Source organism: Camelus dromedarius, chromosome 14, assembly GCF_036321535.1.
Source record: "Camelus dromedarius isolate mCamDro1 chromosome 14, mCamDro1.pat, whole genome shotgun sequence".
NCBI classification, from domain to species: Eukaryota; Metazoa; Chordata; class Mammalia; order Artiodactyla; family Camelidae; genus Camelus; species Camelus dromedarius.
In genome coordinates this window covers 33104982-33132158 of record NC_087449.1, presented here as the reverse complement: position 1 = coordinate 33132158, position 27177 = coordinate 33104982, and the positions used below count along the sequence as shown (strand labels likewise).

The 27177-nt window shown below is 34.8% G+C and overlaps 1 protein-coding gene across 3 annotated transcripts in view; it reads left to right on the top strand.

The window, feature by feature from the left end:
* ZYG11B (zyg-11 family member B, cell cycle regulator) overlaps window positions 1-27177 on the top strand; it is a 72751-nt gene that overhangs the window by 23277 nt on the left and 22297 nt on the right. For all 3 annotated transcript variants that reach the window (XM_064493586.1, XM_010984764.3, XM_064493585.1), the window contains exons 3-10: window positions 7549-8303; window positions 14816-14956; window positions 16953-17129; window positions 18208-18272; window positions 20883-20982; window positions 21230-21280; window positions 23592-23753; window positions 23864-23911. In XM_064493586.1, coding sequence (XP_064349656.1) covers window positions 7549-8303; window positions 14816-14956; window positions 16953-17129; window positions 18208-18272; window positions 20883-20982; window positions 21230-21280; window positions 23592-23753; window positions 23864-23911 — 1499 coding nt within the window. The remainder of the gene's footprint in view (window positions 1-7548; window positions 8304-14815; window positions 14957-16952; window positions 17130-18207; window positions 18273-20882; window positions 20983-21229; window positions 21281-23591; window positions 23754-23863; window positions 23912-27177) is intronic.

Sequence of the window (27177 nt, the reverse complement as noted above, 5' to 3'; positions counted from 1 at the left end):
CCAGGTTCCTTTTGAAATATAACTACTGATATTTAATTATAGCAGCTAACATTGAATGCTTATGAAGTACCAGGCACTGTGGCAAATACTTTATATGGATAAAATAATGGAAGTAGTTTTTAAGTAAGTGTAATTAAATAATTGTCCTCCAGAGTAGCGTCTTGATGAGGCTATATGCTTGATCAAAATGTATTTTCTACTTCTTCTTTCCCAACTGCCTTCAGATGAGGGAAGTGAGAGTCAGACAACTTACTACCCTCATTTGTGTTACCCCAACGTGATTACCTGTCTTATTCACCAAAAAGTATTCTGAGTTATTTGATCTCTTTGTAAAAATCATATCCAACTTCAAACAATCAGGAGTGGATACTACTGATAGTATTCAAAAAACATATTGCTACTTCTTGTCACTATTTTAAAAAATTGGTAGATAAATTTTTCTGTTTTTGAAAATTTTTCTAATAGAATGGGAAAAAAGTTGTTCTATAAATGCTTTTAAATTTGATAATACATTTTTTCTAATAGCATAATGACTTTAGAAAGTACTTAACTTATTTGCGTTTCAAATGTTTTACTTATTTACCCAGTTCAAAGGATTAATGATATTGGTAATAGTCTTTATTAAAATAAGCCTGATATTAAAGAGTTTTACTTATTGGGTTCTGTGATTCTCTTGTCATAATCTTTGCTCATTCTTAATGCTAAAAACTTTTCAGGAAATGTGTGTATAAAAGCTAGGAATCAGAATAAGAACTTTGCCATCTAATGATAAGGCCTCTGTGTTATACCATCTGCCTAATCTAAATTGATATACCTTGATATGTTCAGCCTCTGGCTTGGGATTGAACTGAAAAGAGTTAATACCTTTCAAGACATTGTGAATTGTATCCTCGAACAGCCAAATAGATTTTCTAGATGACTGAGGGCTTATACTCCTGGCGGTCACATTGCTGGTCACTTCAGCTATCTATAGCCTAAACCAGAAAGAAATTTAAAAAAATGTTTTGGGGCAGAATCCTTGCATTTAGGCTTCTGTACTTTACTCCTTGGAAAAAAACCCTTGAGGAACCCTCATTTAAAGCATGTTGATTCTTAAATATATGCAGTTTTATTTACCTTGGTTCTTTGACCAAAGCAAATTACAAATTGGTCATCTGAGGGGATAGACTGCCAGCAAACAACCCAAGTGAATATTATAACAGCAAAGGAAGATTTAGCTCAAATACATTGTAGCAGGTATTGTTGGTCATGGAAAAAGATATATGATTCTTTAGTGTGTTTATTTTTGAGAGAAGGAAAAGATAATCTAGGCAAATTTCCTTCAAATATTGTTAATGATATTTATCTAGTGCTTTCAGTTTACAAAATGCTTTTTATATGTATTGTCTTATTTAATCTTCACATCAGTTCCTGTGAGAGAGAGTCATTATTCACATTATACAGATAAGGAATCTTAGACTTGTGGAGTAATTTGTCTAGTGTCTAATAGTGAATAAATGTTGGATCCAGGACTCAAACACAGGACTGGTTTCTAGATCTCATGTCCTTTTCTTTTAATTCATTACTTTTTAAATTCTGTTACTCTCAAATGTAGACACTTAAATTTAATTAGAAAATTTTATTTGATGTAGACTGACCCAAAGCAGCCAAAAGTAATCCATTTTACCAAACATATGTATATAATATCGAAATCTGAGAGCAAGTTTTGTAAGGTGGTATGATAATCACTTTAAGATTAAAATCAGTCTTAACTGAGAAGTCTGAAGGTTCAGCTGTAAAAAATTAACATTTAAAAATATGTTTAAATTTATTTTGTGGCATAAACAAGGAAAATACTGATCTCAATTCAAAGTCTATTTCTATTTTTGGTTTTTAGAAGGGTTTTTTTTTTTTTTTTTTCTTAGAAGGGTTCTTAACAGCAGATACTTAATGTAGGGAGTTTCTGGTGGGTCCACAGGAGGCACAGTAGAAGTAAAATGTGTAAGAAGGATGCTCTAGAGAAGAAAATTATTGAACATCTGTTGCATGCCAGGCACTGTTAGCTGTTGAGTGCACAATATTGAGCATAACATGAATCTTGCTCTTGTGGAGCATATAGTCCAGTGGGAGACATAACTGAGATACAAACAAACATATGTAGAATTACAACTTGTGATAGATTCTCTGAGGGAAAAAGAACATGGGTCTCCAAAGGAGAATAAAAAAGGAAGGCCTTGGGGTGGGAGGGTATAGAGGGTATAGCTCAGTGGTGGGTGAATCCTTAGCATATATAATGCCTTGGGTTCAATTCCCAGTACCTCCATTTAATAAATAAATAAGTAGACAAATGAATAAATCTAATTGCCTCCCTCAAAAAAAAAATTAAAAAAAAAAAAAAAAGAGGAAGGCCTCTACTTTAGCTTGAATGGTCAGAGAAAACTTTTCCAAGGAGGTGATGACTAGGCTTAAACCTTCATGAAGAGATAGAGGCAAGTCAGTAATATAAAGACGGGGGGCCCCCAGCACTGCCCAGGAGTTCTTGAGTATTTCCCTGACCAACTATGCAGTGCTCCTAACATTGTTTCATGTGTTCTTTGCTCTCCTCAGGCTTTTTACCATTTACTCTTAGCAATAATACTGAAGCCATCAGATGGAATTCCCTTAACTCTGGGTCAACAACACACCTTCAAATTTTCCTGAGAGTGATCTCTTTTTCTTTAATTAAACTTTCTATTTTTAGAAAAATATTGATTCACATGGAGTTGTAATGAATAAAACAGATGAGATCCTCTTTCTCCAGTGGTGGTATCTTGCAAAACCGTAGTATATTATCTCATCAAGGATACTAACATTGATATGGTCAGGATTTCCATCTTCACAAGGATCCCTCATGTTGCCCTTTTATAGCCACATTTATATGTCTCCTGTGTCTACCTCCATTTCTATAATTTTGTCGTTTCAAGACTGTTATATAAATGGAAACATTTCATTTATTCTGTCATTTCATTGGAATTAGCTTTTTTGACTCATCATTCTGTGGAGATTCATCCAGATTGTTGTGTATATCAATCCATTCCTTTTTATTTCTGAGTAGTAGTCCATGCTATGGAATACGTTAGTTTGTATAACCATATCTACTGAAGGAAATTCCAGTTGTTTCCAGTTTTTAGCTATTTTGAACATAATCTCTAGTATTATGAATATTATGCGGTAATCATCCATGTACAGGTCTTATGTGAACATAAGTTTGTTTTTTTTTTTTTTTTTTAATGAAGGTACTGGAGTTTGAACTGAGGACATTGTACATGCTAAGCATGTGTTCTACCACTGAACTATTACCCTTCCCTCCCTGAAGATAGGTTTTAATTCTCTGGGTTAAATACCCAGCAGTGCTATTGCTGAGTTATGTGGTAGTTGCATGTTTAGGTTTTAAAAAAACTGTCAAATTGTTTCCAGGGTGGCTGTGCCATTTTACACTCCAGCCAATATAAGACTGATCCAGTTTCTCTGCATACTGACAGCATTTGGTGTTATTACTGTTTTTTCTTTGAGTCACTTTGATGGTGTAGCCATTATTTCTTCAGATACTTTTTCAACTCTCCCCTCTTTCTCCTTCTTTCTGGGACAAATAGCTCTGTTCAGTTTCTTCTAGTCCATTTTTTTTTCCTGTTGTTTAGATTTGGGTAATTTCTGTTGTTTTACCTTTTAGTTCACTGATTCTTTCCTCCGTTCCTTCCGTTCTGTTGTTGAGCCTAACCATTATTGTATTTTTCAGTTCTAAAAATTTCTATTCGGCTCTTTTTTATAGCTTCTATTTCTTTCCTGAGGCTTTCTGTTTTTCATTTGTTTCAAGCATGTTTGTAATTGCTCACTTTAGCATTTTTATGATGGCTCCTTTAAAATCTTTGTTGAATAATTTTAACATTTCTATTATCTCAGTATTGACATCTATAGATTGTCTTTTTTTCAGTTTGAGATCTTACTGGTCCTTTGTATGATGAGTGAATTTTTATTGAAATCTGGGCATTTTGGATTTTGTGTTATAAGACTCTTCTGTTTTAGTTTGTCTCCAACACCACTCCAGCAGTGGGAGGTGGAGGCACTGCCTTTTTATTGTCAGATTGGGGTAGATGTTCTGGTTCCCCACTTGACTTCTTTTGACACCCAAGGCTTGGGACTCCTCATTACCACTGTGCAGCAGCTGGAGTTCTGGTTCCCCACAAGGTCTCTACTGATACTTCCCTAGCTGAGGTAGGGATGAGTACCTCATTTCTCTTCCCAGTTGGCCTCCACTGACACAGTGTTGGCGTGAGGTGGCCTCATTACTCTTGGGCAATGATGAAGGTCTTGATTCTCCACTAGGCTTCCTATGACACCACCCTAGCAGGGACAGAGAAGAGCATCTCACTACTGCCAGATGCACAGGAAAGTCCAGGCTCTCCAGACGATATCGACTGACATTATGGAGATGAAAGTCCTGGCTCCCTGCTCAGCCTTCTCTAACACCTCCCTGTGGGGAGATTGGGGCAACTAGTTACAGCAAGAGTGAAAGTCTAGGTTCCCCTCTTGGCCTTTGCTAGTGTGGGTGCAGGTGGCTCCAGTTTTTTTCTGTGGTGATTGACTGAAGTAAAGTAGTTACTATCTAAAAGTGTCCTGGTTTCCTGCCTTGCTAGGCCACCCCTATCCTGGTACTTTGGCTAGAGTGAGCAGATTTTTTTTGAGGGGGAAGCTTTTTTTGACTGTGCTTGACCGTATTTCTGGGTTGCCAACTTCTTCAACTTTAGGTTGCATGCTGCAAGGAAAAAACCCAGGAACTCCACTACATTGTTCTTTGTGTCCCAAGATCCCTAGCTGGTCTACTTTCCTCTCTTTACCTTTCAGAGTGATCTAGCCTCGTTTCTTGTCTCTCCCCACATACTTAAATCTCCAGAAATGCACCAAGTTTTCACTCATATCTAGGCCTTCACTTGTAATCTTCCCTTCTTTATCAGGGAAATATCTCATAGCTCTAGCCATTTTTTATATTCTAGCAGTATAGAACGACTTGTCATTTTCTGTGTGAGGAATGTTCACATCTTTAAGGCTGGGTTTGGGTTTTGTTTTTTTTTGCATTTTTAAAATTGGGTATAATTGACACATAACATATTAATTTCAAGTGTACAACGTAATGATTCATTATGTATGCTAAAGCTTTGTTTATGCTGTTTATTCTTCCTTTAATACCCCTCGCTTTCATTCTCCATCTTTGAGTTTTTTCTTCATCTTGAAGGACTTACTCAGAGATCTCTTCCATGCATTCGTTTCCAGGTCTCCAGGTATGACATGTTACTTCCTTTTCTTTGCTTTCATGATATGATACTTGGCCCTAGTATACCATGTAGCTCATTTTGTTACCATTGTTTGAGACCTCTTCATTCCATGGAATTTTGAATTCTTGAATATAGAGATGTATTTTTCTTTGTTTCCACAACATTTGGTAAGGTTTGACATATGGCAGTTGTTTAATAATTGTTCAGTGGACAGAACCCCACCATGAAATTTACTCCCCTGAAATAGAGTAGTTTAAAAGACTATCTCTAGGCTTGCAGATATAGTAAACAATCTTATGGTTACTGGGGAAAGGAGGTGGAAGGGATAAATTTGGGAGTTTGAGATTTGCAATTGTTAGCCACTATATATAAAAACAGATTAAAAAAACATTTCTTATGTATATAACATAGGGAACTATATTCAATATCTTACAATAACCTTTAATGAAAAAGAATATGAAAATGAATATATGTTCGTATATGCATGACTGGGACATTGTGCTGTACACCACAAATTGATACATTACAACTGACTGTACTTTAATTAAAAAAAAATACAGAGAAAAAAAAAAAGGCTGTCTCTAGAATAGCACTGCCCAATAGAAATGAACCACAAGTGTGAGCCACATATGTAATTTTAAATTTATTAGTGGCCACATTTAAAAAGTAAGTAGAAACAGGAAACTAATTTTAATAATTTTATTCAATCCAGTATATCTAAAAATACCATTTCAACATATATAGTCAATATAGAAAATTATTGAGACATTTTACATTTTTTTGTACTAAAACTTCAAAATCTGGTGAGTATTTTACACTTAACAGCATACATCAGTTTGGACTATCTACATTTCAAGTTCTCCATGACTGGGTGGCTATTGTATTAGACAGCATAGTTCTAGAGTAATAGAATTCTTAGTATATAATTAGTCATTTTTGTCCATTGTGACAGGTTTTGTAAAGATTTTTCTTGATTTTTAACTCTTTAACAATAATTAAGTCTACAAAATTCACTAGAAAGCAGTGCTTCCACTTAAAAAATACTTTAGTTCTAACTTAAGGGTGGCTGGCTGGCAGCCTGATCTGTATTCAGTGTGAGTCAGCTGAGGTGCCATTTAGAGTTCTCTTGACTCCAAGGCCATTTACTTACCTGGTCCGAACTGTTCACTCACCCCAGATTGTTCTTAGTCTACTTTTTGTTGTCATGGCTGTTACTTCTTTCAAAGTAAATGTTGCTTGGTTGATGTGTGATATTGTTGGAATAGATGTGGGTCCAAAGCATTATATGCTTCTGGCATGATTAACTGATGGCCTGGTAAAGCTCTAAGGGACTTCAGATGTGTCCACTTTATTTGAATTCATTTGACGGGGAGGGACTGTAACCTCTAGATCCTTTTAATAAGGCTTCAGATCTAGCTAGTGGTTTAATAATGAATTATAGATATATATATGCTAAATATATGTATGTGTATTTATGTGTTGGTGTGTATAATAATTTATTATAGTGAACTTAAAGGCTAGATAGGCTAGAAATGGATTGGTAACAAATCCCAGATCCAGTAGCTTAACATACAGTGTATACCTCACTCATGGCACAAAAATGCTGCAAGTCCATGGAAGGTTCTGCTCCATAATCATCCTAAGATCTAGGCTGGTAGAGGTTCCACTCACATAAAGGTACCCTGTCTAGAACTTGAAGGCTCCTCACTTTTGTCACAGTAGGAAAAGATAGCGTTGGAAAATCATGAAATCATTCACTGGCTCTCAGGTGATGTAGCATACAGCTCATTGGCTAGCCCCATCTAAATCCAGGGGTAGGCTGGGAAATGTAGTTGTGCATGTGTCTGGGAAGGTGAGGAGAACCAGATGTTAGTGAATATCAGTAATGTCTACCACAGACCTGATTCTGCCATGTGCTGTCTCTGTAATCTTGGAAAGACACTTTTTTGAACTCCAGTTTATTCATCTGTAAATTATAGATAATAATATTCTTATCGTGCTGAATTATGTCTATTAAATGAAATGTTACATGGGAGTGCTTTGAAAGTGTAAAGTGTGCTGAAAATTTTAGCGATCCTTTAACCAATTTTTTTGGGGGGTGAGGGAGGGAATTAGGTTTATCTCTCTATTTATTTTTAGAGGAGGTACTGGGGATTGAACCCAGGACCTTGTGCATATGAGGCATGCACTCTACCACTTGAGCGATACCTTCCCCTTTTAACCATTTTTTGAAGTTAAAGTACTGCTTGTTTTTTCCCAGGTCTCTTGAATGATGGAACTGTAGGTATTTTTAGGGGCAACCAGATGCGCTTAAAGCGAGCTTGCATTCGCAAAGCCAAGATCTCTGCTGTTGCTTTCCGGAAAGCCTTCTGCCACCACAAGTTAGTGGAACTAGATGCCACAGGTGTGAATGCTGACATCACGATTACAGACATCATCAGTGGGCTCGGCAGTAACAAATGGATCCAGCAAAATCTCCAGTGCCTAGTGCTGAACTCATTAACTCTCTCCCTCGAAGATCCTTATGAGCGGTGCTTCAGCCGACTTTCTGGCCTTCGAGCATTAAGCATCACCAACGTTCTCTTTTATAATGAAGACCTGGCTGAAGTTGCTTCATTGCCAAGATTAGAGAGCCTGGATATTTCTAACACCTCGATCACAGACATCACGGCTCTGCTAGCCTGCAAAGACCGACTCAAGTCTCTAACCATGCACCACTTGAAATGTTTAAAAATGACAACTACACAGATACTGGATGTTGTTCGGGAACTAAAACACCTGAATCATCTTGATATTTCAGATGATAAACAGTTTACCTCAGACATAGCTCTTCGCTTGCTAGAACAGAAGGACATCCTGCCCAACCTCGTCTCCCTGGATGTTTCTGGGAGAAAGCATGTGACAGATAAAGCTGTTGAAGCCTTTATACAGCAACGACCCAGCATGCAATTTGTAGGTTTGCTGGCCACTGATGCTGGCTACTCTGAATTCCTCACAGGAGAAGGACATTTGAAGGTTAGACTTTAAAAATGTATTCCTTTTTCAGGCTGACCAATGATTTAGTTGTATAAGGCTCCTTAAGATGAATGTCTAATAATATATGCAGCATGTTCTTGAAACAAGACATTGTGTAGTGGAAAGGGCTTGCTTTAGAGTTAGAGTCCTAATTAAAATACCAGCTTACTTGCTTCATGACCCAGAGCAAGCTCTGATGTAACTTTTTTGAATTTTTGTTTCTTTATTTATATAATAGATATCATTCCCTACCTTTAGAATTCTTCTGAAGATGAATGGCTATGCAAAGTGCAAGTCATATAGTACGCCTTGGATAAATGATAGTTCTCATGATGATAGTGTTTAGGTATTTGGAACCACTTGAATTTCTAATGGATTAGTTCAAAGAAACTAAGGATGCTCCTTGTTGAATTGAGTATCTAATGGGAGATCAAGTTCTCCAAGGAGATCTCTATTGTAGAAATGGTAAAATCTTGCTTTTCTCAAGGTTTCTTATGCCTAATGATTTAAGTTAGGGAAACATCTATTGGATTTGGTAAAGCCTGGGATTCAAAGATGAAAAAGATAGAGGATCTGCCTCCAAGGAGCCTGATGGGAGTAGTGTTTTATGATCACAAATAACTGTAAAGCCAAGGTTTGGTATAGTTGCTGTAATAGAGCAGGAAAATTTTTTTCTAGCTGGAGAATGTGGGGGGCTTGATAGAGGGAAAATAGTATCTGAATCAGACTTTGAATGATAGAATTGTGACAAGTTTAAGGAAAACTATATATTTTTCTAACATGCGTTATATCCTGTAGATACTTTATATTGCATATGTTAATATCTATAGAAAGGTATTAACTCCATTTTATAGATGAGAAACAGACTCATAGAAATTACATGATTTATTATTAGTTTAGAACCAACGTCTGGATCTACATCTGTCTAATGCCAGAGCCCTATTTTTTCCCCCTACTACCTACACCACTTAAACAGAAGAATTCTTTGATCCTACCTGGAGTGGAGTCAGGGATGGCTTAAAAGTGAATATTGTGACCAAAATGGCAAGGTATCTTTTTTGATAAAGCATTATTGATCTCAAAAAAGGAGAAGGAAAAGTTAATCATAAACGTCTTAAAACATTTCACTATTTAGATTTTTTCTAAATTTAGTCTTAAAAAAGAATGTAGAAAGTTATTTTGAGTCACTCTTTTTTATTCATTTATTCAATAATATTTTATCAAGTGCTTCTGCACTATGCACTGTGCTGGACATGGGGAACCTGGTAGTGAGGCCAAATAGGCATGATCTTGCCCTCATGGAGCTTGTAATTTAGTGAAGGACTCAGACAATCAAGTATCAAATGTCACGTGTGCTTTAAGTATATGTATCTCTATATGTCATATACATATATAGTAATATAATATATAATGCACACATATATATGCTTTAAACTGCGTAGTGCTAGGAATCTAAAAGATAAACAATACTATATTTGAGAATGTTTAACACAGATACTCGACTTAGTTTAAGGCTTCTCTGAGGACTTGCTGAATGAGTAGTTTGGTAGAGAACATTCCAGGCAGAGAGAATAATATATGCAAAAGATGTGTGGGAGGAAGGACCATGGTACATCTGAGGAACTGAAAAAAGGCCACCGTGGCTGGAACTCCATGGTATTAAGTCACAGAGTGATGAGATGAGGCTGAAGAAGTAGGCACCAGGGCCAGACTTGGCAAGGTCATATGAGCCAGGTGCGGGGCAACAAGAAGTGTGAGGAACTTACTTAACTACTGGTTATGGAACAAGATAGATTTCTAGCACAGGGCTTGTTGGTGAAGGAAACATAAAAAGGTAAATTAGTATTTTAGCGTTACTCAACTACCTAACAAATGGATCAGATAGTAAAGAATTGTAAAAATCCAAAGGGAAGGAACCCCTGTATGCTGGGAGTTTAGGAAGGATTTCCCAGAAGAGGTGAGCTTGACCTACGTCCTGAAGGATGAAAGGGATGTATCCCTAGTACACTATGCTATATAACCTTCTCAAGGCAAAGGTCCTCTGATAGTTGAGATTCCTGAGCAGTACAGTTTTTGCTGATTCTTCTCACCACTGACAGACCCTAGAGTGAATTAACCTGGGTTTTTAAACTGGGACTAGTAGGACATCTATATTCCACAGTGCCTCTGTGAAACATGTCAGATTTCACAAATGGAACCATTATTACTTTGAAATCTTGGCTCTAGGAAACACTCACTTTATTTGCAATTATTTAGTTTCCAGCTCTGTAAACACTGAAGCAGTGATTCTCAACCTTGACTACAATTAAAATTACCTGGACTATAATTATTTGAGATAGTGGATGTTTTAACCAACCATATCATGGTAATCATTTTGCAGTATATACATGTATCAAATAAGTATGTTTTATACATTAAACATATGTCATGTATGTATATATAAAATTACATGTCTTGATAAAGCTGGAAAAATAGTTTTAATTTTTAAAAAATCAGCTGGAGAGCTTCAGCAATTAAATCAAAACCACAGGGAGAAGGGACCCAGGCAACTGTATTTTTTAAAGCTCCTTGGCTGATTGCAATATGCAGCCAAAGTTGAGAATCATTGTCTTAAAGTATATAAAAAAAATAGAGATCATTGGAACTTTGCTCTTTATTCAGCTGTATACAGAAATTGATGTTTCTTTTAAATTCTTTGACCACTAATTTGAGAGCTGAAAAATAATGGGTCACGTTAAGGAAACAGAGCCGAAATTACTCCATCTCTTTTTTAGAATTGTCTGATTTAGCAAAGTTGATGAGAAACTTGTCTGAAATGATTGTCTTAGTATTGTGATGCTTTCAGTTAGTTTTTTGGCTTTATTTGCCTCCGTTTTTTAGACCACACTAAAGGATGCCAGAAATAGAAACAGCGTGACTCCCCAGTATTCTTTATGAGGCGTGATGTAGTACTCTGAGTGGGTGATTATAAGAACAAATGGTTAGTTTTTTGCACTTTCATATATATCATTTATTTTGATTTCTTGACTCTGAGAGGGAAGTATTGTCCTCATTGAGAGGGAATGGCTTTCTTAAGGGTCACAGCCAACTGATGAGCCTGCCTTTGTGCCAAGTATGTGTCCTTTCCACTACATCTCATTGCCTCTATTTGAGTATCCTAGTTCTTTTCTTTTCCTCTCAATTTCTAGTCCCAACACAAAGGGTTTTCTTACCATAGAATTTCTGACTCTGTCATCTCTGTTTCCCCACCAAATTTGCTCTTCTGTTAACATCAGTTTCCTGAAACTTTTACTTCTCCACAATTAGGAGTCATGTTTTTTGGCCACTTCATTCCCAGACTCTGGGGTTATTTTCCAAGCTGTGGTTCCCAGTTCCTGAGAATTGCTGGAAATGTGCTAAACCCATTATTAGTTTTCAGTTGTCATTTTATTTGATCTAAACTGGCATTTGACATGGTTGATTTTGTCCTCCTTTTTGAAGTACTTTTTTTTTTTTTTTTTTACCTTATCTTCTAGGATATCACACTTGTCTTGTTTTGTTTGTTTTTTTTCCCCCCTACTTTTCTGACTGTTCGGTCTCAATTTCCTTTATTGGTTCTTCTTAATCTCCCAGGCCTCAAATTTGGAGTGTTCCATACTTTGGCCCTTAAACCTATATGCTGATGACTCCTAAATTTGTATCTCCAGCCTAGACTTCTCCCTTGAACTAAGATTCTGTATTGAACTGCAGTGATCAACATCCAGTGAAGTTACATATAATTTTTTTAAAGCAGAGGAATGGATCCATTTCAAAAAACACTTACTGAGTACTTATTAAAGATGTGTGAGCTAGTGCCTCTGCTCTTAAGGAATTCTAGTCTAGTGGAGAGGAGACAAATTTAAAAATAGCTTTAATCCAGTGTGAGAAATGCTGTAACGGTTATATACTGAGTGCTACAAGAAAGTTTTCCTTAGAACATAAATTTTAGTTTTACTCCATATATTAAGTATTAATAAGGCTTAATTTAGTAATTAATAAGGACATTTCTCTTTTTAAATTGTTTGCTGAAACTAGTACATACAGACATTTGTTTTGTTTTGTTTCGTTGATCTAGCATATGAAATTGATTGAATTGAAGATGCTTATAGTTTGAGGAGTATGATTGCTTGATTTGAGAGTTTATCACTGGCTAGAGAAGTGTTGATCACTGAATAAAACATAAAGGCAATGAAATTTGGTTTAGAATATTTATGTTCCAGTAACAAAAGTTCTTTAATTTTATATTCAAAGGTACCTTGAGGTTATAGTTCATGTAAGATATTATAAAGCTTTTGGAAGCAGCCAAATGTGGATAAATGAAGTCAGACAATGATTATTGTTATTTGTTTTCCCTTTTTACAGTCTTTTTTGTCTCATATAATATTTCAGTGTCTTTCCAAATATAAGAAAATCAAAGAAAAATTTCAGGATGATTCAAAAAAAACTAAACACTTGGAAAATTTCTATTATTCAGCAACTCCTTACATATGTGAATACATAGTCAAGACCAATGTTTATGTATGTATATTATACATAAATAATTTAAAAAGCATTTTGTAAACAAACTTGCATTGTTATTTCTATAATCTTACAGATGTTCACTATGTGCTTTGTGTCATTTGTACATACCTATACTGTAGTCTAATTCCTATTAGACCTTTGTAGCACATTCTGTCAGTGGTTGAAATGTCATTTGTGATGCAGCCCTTCATTTCCTCAAAGCTGCATATTCTCACCTGAATACTATGTGTTCAGATAAAACCTAGTTACTGAGTAACTTTTTAAAAAAATTTAATGGAGGTACTGGGGATTGAACCCAGGACCTCGTGCATGCTAAGCATGCACTCTACCACTGAGCTGTACCCTCTCCCTTTGAATAATGTATTTTTTAAGTGTTTATTTCTGTGTTACCTTTTATAATGTTACTGCCAGAAAAGACAGTCTTCCAACTTAATGGAAAGATTATATCACTCTGAACAGCAGGGTTGGTGGGTTTTTTTTTTTTTAAACTTATTGTAAAATAAGAGATACAAAAACCATAAATAATAAGTATATGGCTTTATGAGTGAAAATAAGGCGAACACACTTGAAACCATCACTCAGGTTAATAAACTGAACTTTGTCAGCTATCCTGAAGCTCTTCCATATGCTTCATCCTGAGAAGAACTCCCTCCTTCCTCATGAAACTAATCTCTGTCCTGACTTTAATGATAATCAGGTCCTTGCTCTTTTAAATAGTTTTATGACCCAACTGTTTATCTTTAGGGACTTAATTAATCTTGTCCATTTTCCAAAAGTATATGTCTTTTGAGTATCTTTTAATTTATAAGTTCCCTCTCCATCCCTTTCTTTCCTTATAATTTGTATGTAAAGAATCCAGTCCTTTGACTTGTAGAGTTTCCCTCAATCTGAATTTTCTTGATTGTATTCTTGTGTTGTATATCTCTCTGACTCTGTATTTTCTACAAGTTGGTAGCTAGATTTGGAGACTTAATCAAACTCACGTTTGGTCCCTTGGACGGGACCCTTAGGTATTATGCTCTTTCATTAAGGAAATATGTAATATCTGGTTGCTTTCTTTCTGTGATTTTTAGCAGTTGTTAACACTCAACACCTAGTTCCATTAACTCATTGGGGATCATGGTGATAGTCTAATAATTTCTATTTTAATTACTAGTTGAATTGCTTTTCTAAAGTGCCACTTCCTGTTATATACATTTGGTTACCCAATGGTATATGAACCACAGTTTAAGATAGATGTAATTTGAAATGAACCTCTTAATGCTTAATGGGAGCTTAATTAATCTGGAGAAGTTAATTAATACATTTTTTGATGAATATTTATTGAGTGCTTATCTGAGCCACACATAATGCTATCTGTTGGGGTACAGTGGTGAATAGGCCAGTCTACTAGGGGGATTATGATAACAGCTATGAAGATGTTTCAGGGAGACCTGATTTAGATTGGTGGGTCAGAGAAGTCCTCTCTGAAAAGTGTCATTTAACTTGAATTGGAAGGATGAATAGAAATTAGGCAGAGAAAGAGAGGAGGATTTCAGTCAGAGAGGATATTATGTATAATAGCCTTTACCTGAGAAAGAGCTTGGTTTATTGAAAGATTAGGAAAAAAGTCTAGTGTAGCTAACACATTGTGAGTTAGGATAGAGGGTTACCTTACGAGGCAAATAGGAGCCTAATCACATAGTAAGACCTTATAAATAGTGTTAAATATCTTGATATTTATTTTAGGTACAGTATAGAAAATTTTACCCATAGGCTTATAGTAGGATCTGAGCCTATCTAATATACATCTCTTTAGCACATGTACACCTCCATAGGGTGACTCCTCTGGATGGGTTGGAAAATAATCATTCCCATTTATTTTAGGCCTTACATAGCTACCCTGGATGCCATCTATACAAATGATGTTTGAATAGAGAAAGTTAGAGAGTTGGAAAGAATTCTAAAAGCTAATTTTCTGGCTATGTTCAAAGGTGTCTGGGGAAGCCAATGAAACGCAGATTGCAGAAGCATTGAAGCGATACAGTGAACGGGCATTCTTTGTCCGAGAAGCTCTCTTTCACCTTTTTAGCCTGACTCATGTGATGGAAAAAACAAAGCCAGAAATTTTAAAGGTAAGAATAAGAAACTGGATATGAAAATTTTGAAGTTATCTTCCTGAATAGTTGATGGTTTTGTGAAGAAAATTAGTGAAAATTTTCATTTAGTCTTTGAATTTTTTTGTGATGGAATTGATGTGTGTTTTCAGTTATTAGCCATAAATGAGAAAGAGAGGAGTTAGTTCCATAGTGTTATTGAAGTTTTATATTAGTCTCATTAAGCAATATAATTGCCTTCCAGTTCATATTTACCACCTAAAACCAGTGATCAATGTGATATTTTTTCACCAGCTGTAGTAGAAAATGGAATATATGATAGGAATTAGGACATTGCTTTGTGTATTAGCCCCATATTGCTTCCATATAGGCTCTTTCTAGAAATACAGTATTGGAATTTTACAAGGCATTTTTCCATGCCGTTTATGAACCTTCTATACTTTTGTAACTAATCTGCATTATTCTCTAATTAAGATATTTTAACCAAGACAGCTTTTGAAGGGCAAAAAAGGAAGATTCTTAATTTTGTTGATTGCTTAGACCACTGTTCAGAATGTGGTCCTCTGTCCACCAGAATTCTGGGATATTGCTTATTATAAAAAGCAGATTTGTGAACCTCACTCCCAAGAAACTTAGATTCAGTAGGGCTGGATAAGGTACAGGAATTTGCATTTTAATAAACCCCCAAGGTAATCCTTATGCACATTCAGTTTTGAAACCAGTGAGTATAGGACTGTGTTATCTTTGATACCTCATTTAGTGGTCATAGCAATCCCAAGAGAGAAGATTTGTCTTCTGTTTTACAGACTATATACCTGAGGGTCTATGAGATTAAGTAACTATAAATTAGTGGCAGAGCCAGAAATTACTTAACCTCTTGGCTGTCTTAAATTTTGAGAATAGGGTGTTTGGATAGGAACTAGTAACATTTAAGTCCTAGGATGTTATCTCTAGTATCTGTCACTCCATCCATACATACCAGAGGATATTGGCACTTGGTACATGCGATACCTTTTTTTGGTTTTGGTTACTGTGAACCTGAGTTACAGAGGACTAGACCTCTAGTCCTGATCTGAAATATTCACTTGTTCATTCATTCATTCAGAGACTGATGCAGAGAGAAATGCAATTCTTTTAAGGAGTTTTTGCTGCAAAGGGGAGCAGGAAAAAAAAGTGGTAGTTGACTGAGGAAGTATGTGGGGTTTTGTTTTTGTTTTTGTTTTTTTGATGAGAGAAAAAACAGCTTGTTTATATGCTGATATAAATGATTCAGTACAGGATAAAAAATTGGTGTAGGAGTGAGGGGAGAATAGCTGAAACAGTGGCCTTGAGCAGACAAGAAGGAAAGAATCTAGCATATAAGTGGAGGGATTTCTTTTAGAGAAGAGCCCCAAAGGAAGACACCATATGCACATGTGTATGCTGGTAAAGGGGTACATCTGGTAGCAAGAATCTGAAGCTCTTTTATGATTGCTTCAGTTTTCTCAGGGTATTTGGAAGCAAGGTCTCCAGCCAATAATAATTAGGGAGGATTTGTTGGGGATTTGAGGAGAGAGGAAAAGGTGAGAGATAGTTATCTAGATCAGAGGGAAGTGAATGAGTTTTATTGTACACTAACTTTAGCAGTGTTCTCGAGGAACTGAATGTTGGGATTTGAAAGTGAAATTTGTTACTGGCTTACTCTATTCAAGTCAGTAAGACTTTATTTAGTACTTAACATATAGCAAGCACTGAAGTAGGTCTTGAAATACAAAGATGTTTTCCCTGAACAGAAAAGATTCATTAGCCTTACAGAAAAATCTCTGGACATGAACAACTTGATACCTACCTTGACCAAGTGGGCAGGAACTAAGTATTGATGAGTAACTGCTATGTCCTAGGCTCTTTGCACAGGAGAATAAAAAAGATACTTAAGACATTTTAGAAATTATTATAGATTAACAAAGTAATGTTGCTGTATGAAGAGGGCTTATATTTATAAGTTGGATTAAGAGAACTAATTTTTTATTCCCAGCTTGTGGTTACTGGGATGAGAAACCACCCTATGAATTTGCCAGTGCAACTTGCTGCAAGTGCCTGTGTGTTTAACTTAACCAAGCAGGATCTTGCTGCAGGAATGCCTGTCCGACTCCTGGCTGATGTGACCCATTTGCTGCTCAAGGCCATGGAGCATTTTCCCAATCACCAGCAGGTAAGCATATGGGAATTCCCATTCAAATAGTCCTTTTAGTGTCTCCTACCCATCTCCCACCTTCATACAGTTCATTTTAGTGGACCAAGTCTGGAAAATTCAAATACCTTTGGAGGCTATGAAGTAATAAATTTGTGGTATGACTGAGGGTAAGACAGTAGAGAAATAGAAAACTAAAGGATGCATTCCTTTCCTAAAAATATTTAAATGCAACATTGTGGGAAAGAATGCAAGCCATACAAATCCCGTCTTGCATCTAGACCTTGAGTTTGTGATAATTTTAGCAAACAGGTCTAGGTATAGAGCTTCTGCTCTGAGCCAAGCACTGGCTCAGTATTCAAGTAATGGGATAAAGAAGTGAGTAAGACATAGGGGGAGGGCATAGCTCAGTTGTAGAGTGCATGCCTTGCATGCACAAGATCCTGGGTTCAGTCCCCAGTACCTCCATTTAAAAAAAGTAATAAATAAACCTAATTACCTCCCCCCCCCAAAACAAAACAAAACAAAAAGAAGTAAGACATGGATTTTCTATTGCTAGCAGTATAAGTAGACTACAAAACATGTCCTGTCCTCAGGATGCAAACTAAAAATGGTGCTTGAAATATATGTTTAACTCTTAAAACTTAACTGTGAGTTGGCAAATTAGTAAAAAATATTCAGAGGCCCAAATCAAGTAAAAATGACAACCCAGATTGGTGAGTGGGTCGTTAAAGCCAGCTTCCCTCATTGAGGGCAGTTGCCAAACTAGATGAACTTCAGGCTTTGATTTTCATGGACTCTGGAAGCCAGGTGGACAGAAAACAAAGCAGGACCCACCCAGAGGCCACCAGAAGGGATGGATATTAGCTGGAGTTATCCTATTTATCATCTAATGGAAAAGACAAAAAAAAATTGTGGAAGTAAACTTACATGGGTCCAGCTGAAGTCAGTCTTTGAACAGTAGATGGACAGAATAAAGATTGTAAGAAATGAGTGGTGTTTCATCCATCTTCTTTTTTTATAGAAGGTACTCCTGTTTGAAAAATAACATAACAATATTTTATTCAGGATTTTTTTTTTTCTCTTTATGGTTCTTTAGTTACAGAAGAATTGCCTCCTTTCACTTTGCAGTGACCGGATTCTTCAAGATGTTCCATTTAACAGGCAAGTGATAGCACTAGAACTTAAATGGGGCAAAATGGAATTTTAGAAGTCTGGTTTGGTTTATTTCTTACCAGTTAGGTTATTCCTGATGTACAGTTAATCAGTGGGTGGGATTGTGCGTTGCCCTATAGAATGCTAAGTCTTCTTTCTCTAATTCAGTGCTTTAACCTTCAAGATAGCTGACTGGCCCCTGTTTTCATAGGCCTTTGCTTAAGAAGTTATACTGATTATAGTCTTCAGAATATCCACACAATATTGTGGGCTGAGGAAACAGGCATATAGAAATTCAGTGTCTTGCCATGGTTTTATGACTAGTAACTGTAAGGGTAGAAAGACTCAAGTCCTCTAGTTCTAGGTCCAGTGTTCTTTGTGTCATACCTCTTATTGTTATATAATATTGAATTATAGAAGAAACTTTTTAAGCAGAGGTTAAGGGAGACTATATAGATGGATTCCAGTCAGTATTAAAGTTTCTCCTCTTTCTAAGATGTGATTTGGGAGCTAAAAAGATGACTTTTTTTCATTTTACTATTGTAAAATACAATTTTTTAGCGATGGTATTTTGAAAAAGAAATTAATACTTTATGATTTAATGAAAAGTACATTTCTCAACAGCAGTTTTACTGTGATGTTCTTTTATTTGGGTAACAGTACACTGTTATCTGCAATGGCTGAGGAATGAGGTGTTCCATCTACTATTTGAAATAAATAGTTTAGATAAAAACATAACTATATATATTTCATGTAGATTACTAATTTCGTTTTATAAATATATTGAACATCTGTATTGATCACATGAAGTCATAGGTAGGAAAGACATAATCTCCTAAAGAAAACTGTAAACTAACCCAGGGGTTGGGAAACTTTTTCTTAAAGGACTGGATAATATTTTAAGCTTGCAGCTACTTAACTGTGCCTTTGTACCTCCAGAGTGGCTATAGACAGTAATTTATAAGCAAATGGGGATAACTATGTTACAACAGAACTTTAGAAAACAGACAGCTGGGCCCACAGCTGTAAAATCACTCTAGGTAGGCTATAATTTGCCTACCTTTGATATAGCCAGTGTACTCTGCTAGAATTGAGCTTCTTTGTGGTCAAAGACTGTGATTGGTTAATCTTTGCCTCTCGTACTTGGTGCTTAAGTGGATGTTTAATGAATGGATGGATGAATGAATGAATGAGTATGATAGAAGACAATTTTTCTTAGAAAAGAATGACAGAATGTATTGGACCCCCAAATGAGGGAAAGATTCCATCTGATTGGTGATCATTAAGGATTTCATGTTAGTGATGGCATGTGAGATAATAAAAAGATAACCACTGATGTATGAAGCACTTACCAGGCACTTGCTGAGTGTTTTACATATGCTTATTCAGTCCTTACAGCAGTCCTGTGAAATTGTTACTCTTGTAATCTTCATTTTACAGATGAGGAAACAGAGGCACAGAGAAGTTTAGTAACTTGCTCAAGGTGATAAGATAGTAAGTAGCAGAATTTAGATTTAAATCCAGACTGACTCCAGAGCTTCTACTTTTTATATACATGCTATATTGCTTTGAAAATGAGAGCTGGTTGAGTTGTTTGTTTTGTGTTGTGGGAACTGCACAAATAAAGGTACAGTGGAAGTCAATACTTGTAAAAGTTAACCCTTATCAAAAGCTTGGTATATGCCAAGTTCTATACTAAATCTTAAACTTTATGGGTGATATCATATAATCGTCATGGCAATCCTATGGAGTAGATCTTACTATTTTATAGACAAGAAAGTTGAATTTCAGAGAGATTAAGGAAGTTGCCCAGGATCCCAAAGTTAGTCAGTGGTGAAGGTGATATTTGAATCCAGGCTGGCTGCAAAGTGTATGATATTCTTAATGACTTGACTGATTGCCTCACATGATAAAATAATTTATTTTATTATTAACATTAGGTAGAACAAGAATTCAACCTCAAAATTCAAAGAATGTCAGAATCTGCTCTTAACTACCACCTATATTACCTTATAATTGTGGACACGTTTGGGGACTAGTAAAGTTTCAACATTTCATATCCTCTCTTTTCCTGCTGTATTTTTTCCCCCATAGCATAAGTGAGTACCTAAATATACCATGTATTTCACTTATTTATTTGATTAATTACCTGTCTTCCCCACTATACGTAAGCTCTATGAGAGTGGAGATATTTTCTTGTTTTGTTTACTACTCTATCTCCAACATCAAGAACAATATCTGGCATAAAGCAGGGGCTCAATAAATGTTTGTGAATGAATGAATGATGTTCCCATTGTGCTGGGTACTGGAAGGAACCCAGAAAGTATTTAAAATTATAAGTATAGTATAGAAATCACTACAGAATAGAGAGACATTATAATTCTAGTCCCAGATAGTTTTGACCATATTTTCCAAACTCTTGCTTCTTTACAAAGTATTGTCAGAATTAATGATGAGGTACCACCTCCAGATCACTAAGTATACTTGTTATTTATCAGTTAAGAGGAATTTTCCCTTTCCTTCTCACCTGTCTAAATTGTAGCATCACTTCCCAGCAGGAGCTCTGAAACTATGCCTGGGCCTCCAGGATTAATTCATGAAACTGTTGTGTGTTTTCAGGTTTGAAGCAGCCAAACTTGTCATGCAGTGGCTCTGCAACCATGAAGATCAAAACATGCAGAGGATGGCAGTTGCAATCATTTCCATCCTGGCTGCCAAGGTACCTAAACTCTTGTTGAATAATTTTCTATAGAAAGCTGTTTCGCATTACAGTTACTATTTTTCCCAAAGTCTCTGTGCCAGTTAAGTTAGTAAACCTCACTGCCAATATACTTAATTCAAGCTGCATTCAGTATTCAGGTTGACTGGAGATTTTCGTCTGACCTTTGGAGTCTGTTACAGTGAATAATATTAAACTGATACTAGTGAATTCTTGGACATATGCTTTGTCTTCTGCTTGCTTGCAGCTTTCTACGGAACAAACTGCACAGCTTGGTGCTGAGCTCTTCATTGTCAGGGTAAGTCTATGCAGACCCCTAAATAGTTTTCATTTTCATTGTTTTCAGGCAATGTTGTGTATCTTCCAACATTTTATATTTTAAAAGGTTGTTTTTGTTACTTCTAAATGAGTTTATTCATTTCTCTTCACTGAGGCAGCTTTATTCCTTAATAGAAATGGAAAGAGTTCTGAACTAGGAGTCCGATGACCTGGGATCTGATTTGTAAACTCATTTTGTGAATTTAGATAAATTACCTGGGCCATTGGGGCCTAAATATACCATATACCTTCAGATTCTACTTAGTTCTAAAATTCTGTGGTTTTGTTATTTATGAAGAAATTATAGAGACTCTATTATAGGCATAAGATTATGCTAGATGCTTTAGGAAAGAAGATAATGTAAATAGCTGATACAAGATACTACTTACTTCAGTTGAGGAAATAATAAAGTGAATAGTGAAAAGTTAAAAAGCTTTAAAGAGAATAAGTTTAAACCATGCCTTAGGGAGGACTGGAAGCAAAAAGTCCACTCAGGGGCTTCTTGTCACAATCCTGGCATGAGATGTTTGAACAATAATAGTAGAAGAAAAAATCAAATGAGAGACTTCCTTTTTCTGTAACAGATTATGTTTGTAATGAGAAAGTAAATTTCATACTTGATGTTATATTATATTTGATAAATATGTATAGAATACTCATCAGGTACCTACCACCTTAATAGATGTTAAGGATCTATACTAAATTATGTCTATAATTCCTGCCCATAAGAAATTCACAGTATAAGTAGAGAAAATAACTATATAGACCTGTTTGTAATACTGTCTAATAAGTGCAATAATAGGGATATGACTGAAAAAAGTAATGTACAAAGAGGAAATGGTGCTACAATGGTATAAAGGAAGGAGTAGAAATTCTGGAGTCAGTACATCTGGGCTTGTTCCCAATTCTGTCACTTACTAGCTATGTGATTTGAGGCAAGTCACATAAATTTTCTTAGGATGGATAAAAAATGCTTTATACAGTTATTATGAAGATTAAATGAAGAGGAAAGAAAGATTAATTAAAGGAATATGCTAAGTACAAAGCACAAAATAAATACATATGTCAGATGAGTAAAAAAGGATTTTGTTTTTGTTATTTTCAGGGATGACATTTTAGTTTTAAATATGGCTTTTTGCTGCTGTATATGTGTTTCGGTAATTTTGACTTGAGATATATTCAAAGATTTTAAGGAAGTAGTTCACTCATATGCTTTGGGGGAAAATTAAGTTTAGTGTAAGTAGGAATTAGCAAGAGTTAATAGTACTGGTGATGATGACGCTAGCTGTCTTTTTCTTTTTCAAGCTCTTAATTATCACCTATAATTTACAGATGAGAAAACATAGAATTAAATTTGCAAATAAGTTTACACAGTCAGATGCAGCAATTAATTTAAGCTTAGGTAGCCTCATTCTAGTGCCACACTCTTAGCCACTGTTGCTATTAAATTACATAATTGCAACTAGATGTTTGTTTCTTAAAAAATTTTTTCCTGAATTATATGTAACTTTAAGTAATAGTGTTCATTAATGTTACTTGTATCTGTTTTAACAGAGCTTCGTTTTATCCCCAAAAGTGTAATCTAAAAGTGGAATTATGGATGCCTTATGTAGGTCTTAAAACATTTATTTTTCAAGATTAAATTTCTTAAATTAAAGCTATGATAGAAATAATTTACACATGGAATTTCAAAACTATTATCTTATTTAAATCCAATTTAGACTTAATTCTCTTAATATTGTATGTAGTTTGTTTTTTCTTCTTTTTCTTAAGGAAAACTTGGAGGTAGAGAGAATTAGTTCTTCCAGTTCTTATTTTCTCTTACTAAGTTGACTATGATCAAATTACTTAATATTTCTCAGACTCAATTTCCGCTCCTGACAAATGGGGATAACAATATTACAATATAGGATATATAATTTGCTGATATTTAGTAAATGTTAGGTTCATTCCCTTCACTCCCTGTACCTTTTTTATCCCAGAATCTGAAATGAGTGTATGTTATGACCCATGGGGTCCTAAGCTTTAATCATTTTGTTTTCCATTATATTTATAGGCAATTAGACTATAGGTATGAATAGAATAATATAGAAGTATTTGTGAAAATCCTCTATTTTTCTCTTGTTAAAGGAAAAGTCTGATCCAAGAGGCTGTTTGCTGTACTTATAAAAACCTTTATGGGAAATATTTTAAGCCATGTAACTAATCCTCATGGACTTGTTAGTCCATGTTATTATCACTAATTATAACAATTCAGTAATTAGAAATTAATCCTATTTTCCTTCTTTCAGCAACTTCTTCAAATAGTGAAGCAGAAAACAAATCAAAATTCAGTGGACACTACTTTGAAGTTTACTTTGAGTGCACTTTGGAACCTCACAGATGAATCTCCAACCACTTGCAGACACTTTATTGAAAACCAAGGGTTAGAACTCTTCATGAGGGTTCTAGAGGTTAGAATGGGAATTTAGCCTACAGTTTTGACATTCATTTATTCATTGATTTAAGCACTTATTTATTATATTTGGTTCTTTACTAATAGGTTTCTCTCTCTTTTTTACAGTCATTCCCAACTGAGTCATCCATTCAACAGAAAGTCTTAGGACTTTTGGTAAGAAAAAAGCATTTCCTGCTAATTTCAAGCTGTAATTATCTTCTGTCTGATATAATACATAGAAAGATGCTACTCTGTTCATAAACACTTAATGATATTAGAAAATATATATAATATAACTAGCTGAAAAAAAGCAGGCAACAGAACTATACATAGTAAGATTTTCATGGGGAGGGGAGGGTATAGCTCAGTGGTAGAGTGTTACTGTTTGGCATGCGTGAGGTCCTGGGTTCAATCCCTAGTCATTCCATTAGTAAACAAATAAATAAACCTAATTACCATCCCCCTTCCCCCCAAAAAAAACAGAAAAAAAGATTTAAAAAAAAAGATTTTCACCACACTAAAAGGAAAAATATAAATTACATACTTTTCTTTATTTTTTTTGGTATAATACAGAGCTTCACTGTGAGCATATTTACTTTTATAATCAGAAAAGACGATCTCGTTAAAAATGTCTCTAACAAGTGTTCTTGGATTCTATGTTTGATAATTAAGCATTACTGTTTAAATGACTGCTTAACAAATCAGATATTCTGTAAATCTATAGTGGATATATGTTAAAGTGAGTCTTCAAAGATGAAGGGTCAGATGTTTTAATCATCTTTAATCATTGCAACAGGCAGAGTTCCCATATGGTAAAAACAATTTTAAAGCAGACTTCTGCTCTTAAGGAATTAGATCACAGGGGGCACAGGTTAATAAGTTAAAAAAAAATGTAGATTAGTGTTTGTTTTGTAGATATTAGAGTATGAGAGATGGATTTTTGGGTAAGCTAAGGGTTGGCATTTAAGGACTATCTATTCACTGTAGCTTTAGTTATATAAAGCAGAAAATATAAAATGACCTAAATGCCCAGTAATAAAGAAGTATTAAGTAAATTATAGTATTTGATTATTTTATTCAGGGTTCAGAGGATTATATATACAGAAATTGGCTCAAGTCAGTGTAAGAGGAAAAAGGAAATTTAAATATTCAGAGAGATCTCACAGGCTTTTAAAAATGCTTTAAAATTTTTTTTCCAAAAGAATATGTGTTTATTATAACTAGTGAAATCGTACAAAAATGTATTTTAAAAGCTTAAGACTTTGTCCCCAACCTTCCTTCATTTCCATCTCCATGAGATAATTAATGTTAATACAACCTGATATGCTTCTTTCCGTATCTTTCTCCATTACTTTGTGATTGAATTTTTTTCAATAATTTATTTTGAGATACTGATTCTAGTTGAATTTTTTGTGGTCAGCGAACATACTTTGTTTTGTTTGAGTCCTTTTGAATTTATTGAGACTTGTGTGTGGCCCAGGATATGGTCTGTCCTGGTAAATGTTCCATGAGCACTTGAGAAGAACATATATTTTGCTGTTGTTAGATGGAGTGTTCTATAAATGTCAGTCGGGTCAAGTTGGTTGATACTATTCAAGTCTACCATAGACTTACTGATTTTCTGCCTACTTGTTCTAGCAGTTATCCTGTTCTATCTATTTTTGCTTCCTGTATTTTGAAGTTCTGTTATTAGGTTTATAAACAGAATTGTTATACCCTCTTGATTAATTGACCCCTTTATCATTAAGGGATGACCTTCTTTATCCCTGGTAATATTCTTTACTTTGAAATCTCCTTTGTCTCCTTAATATAGCAATTCCAGCTTTCTATTGACCAATGTTAACATGGTTTATCTTTTTCTATCTTTTACTTTTAACCTATATTTGTCATTATATTTAAAGTATGTTTCTTATAGACAGCGTATACTTTGTATCCTGCTTTTTTATCCAGTCTGAGAATCTTCTTTTTATTTGGGCTTTTGAATTATTTACACTTAATGTAATTATTGATATGGTTAGATTTGAGTTTATCAAGTTGGTATTTGTTTTCTGTTTGTCCCACCTGTTTTTTGTTTTTTTCCTTCTTTTTCTGCCTTTTTTTGGTTTAATTGAATATTTTTTAATGATTCCATTTGATCTCCTTTCTTGGTTTATTAGCTGTTGCTCTGATTGTTACGTTAATTATTGTTGTAGGTTTATAGTATACATCTTTAATCATAATCTACTTTTAAGTGATTTTGCATAATATCATATATAGTATAGGAACCTTACAATCATAGATTTCCATTTCTGCTCTTCTTTCCTTTATGCCATTATTGTTATGCATTTTACTTTTATATACATTATAAGCCACACAAACATTGGTTTTTTTTAAATGCCAATTATCTTATAAGGAGATTTAAATAATTATTGAAACTTATATGTTTACCCAAATAGTTACTATCTCTAATGCTGTTCTTTCCTTTGTTTAGATCCAGATTTCCATCTGCTATCATTTTCTTTCTGTCTAAAAAACATCCTTTAACATATCTCATAGTGTGGGTCTGCTGCTGATGAATTCTTCAGCTTTTATATGTCTACAAACATCTTTATTTATTTAACCTTCATTTTTTTAAACATTTTTTATTGAGTTATAGTCATTTTACAATGTTGTGTCAGGTTCCAGTGTAAAGCACAATTTTTCAGTTATACATGAGCATATATATACTCATTATCACATTTTTTTCTTCTGCTGTGAGCTACCACAAGATCTTGTATATATTTCCCAGTGCTATACCATATAATCTTGTTTATTAACCTTCATTTTTGAAAGGTGTTTTTGCCAGGTGTAGAATTTTAGGTTGTACTTCAGTACTTTAAAGATGTTGATTACCTTTTTTCTGACCTACATCTTTCCAGTGAGAAATCTGATGTCATCATTATCTTTATTCCCCTGTATGTACATGATTTTTCCTCTGGCTGTTTTTAAGATTTAAGTAAGATTAGCAATTCCAAATAATTTGATTATGATGTGTTTTGATGTAATTTGCTTCAAATTTCCTGTACTTGGGATTCATTAAGCCTCCCTTGTTCATTGTTTCCAAGTTAGAAAAGTCTTTGGCCATTGTTTCTTCAAAAAAACAAGTCTTTTGCACTCTCCCTGCCCCAGACTATTGGAGTCCTTTGGAGACTCCAATTTCTCATATATTAAGCTGCTTGAAATTCACAACTTTTTGGTGCTCTTTTAATTTTCTTTGTTCTATCTTCCATATTTTTACTTAACATTTGGAACATATGGAATATATTTATAACAACTGATTTACTGTCCTTCTCTGCTAATTCTAACATCTGTGTCAGTTCTGGGTCAATTTCAAATGATTGATAATTTCCCTCATTTTGAGTTGTTTTCCTGCCACTTTGCATTCCTGGTAGTTATTGATTAGATGTCAGACACTGTGAAAA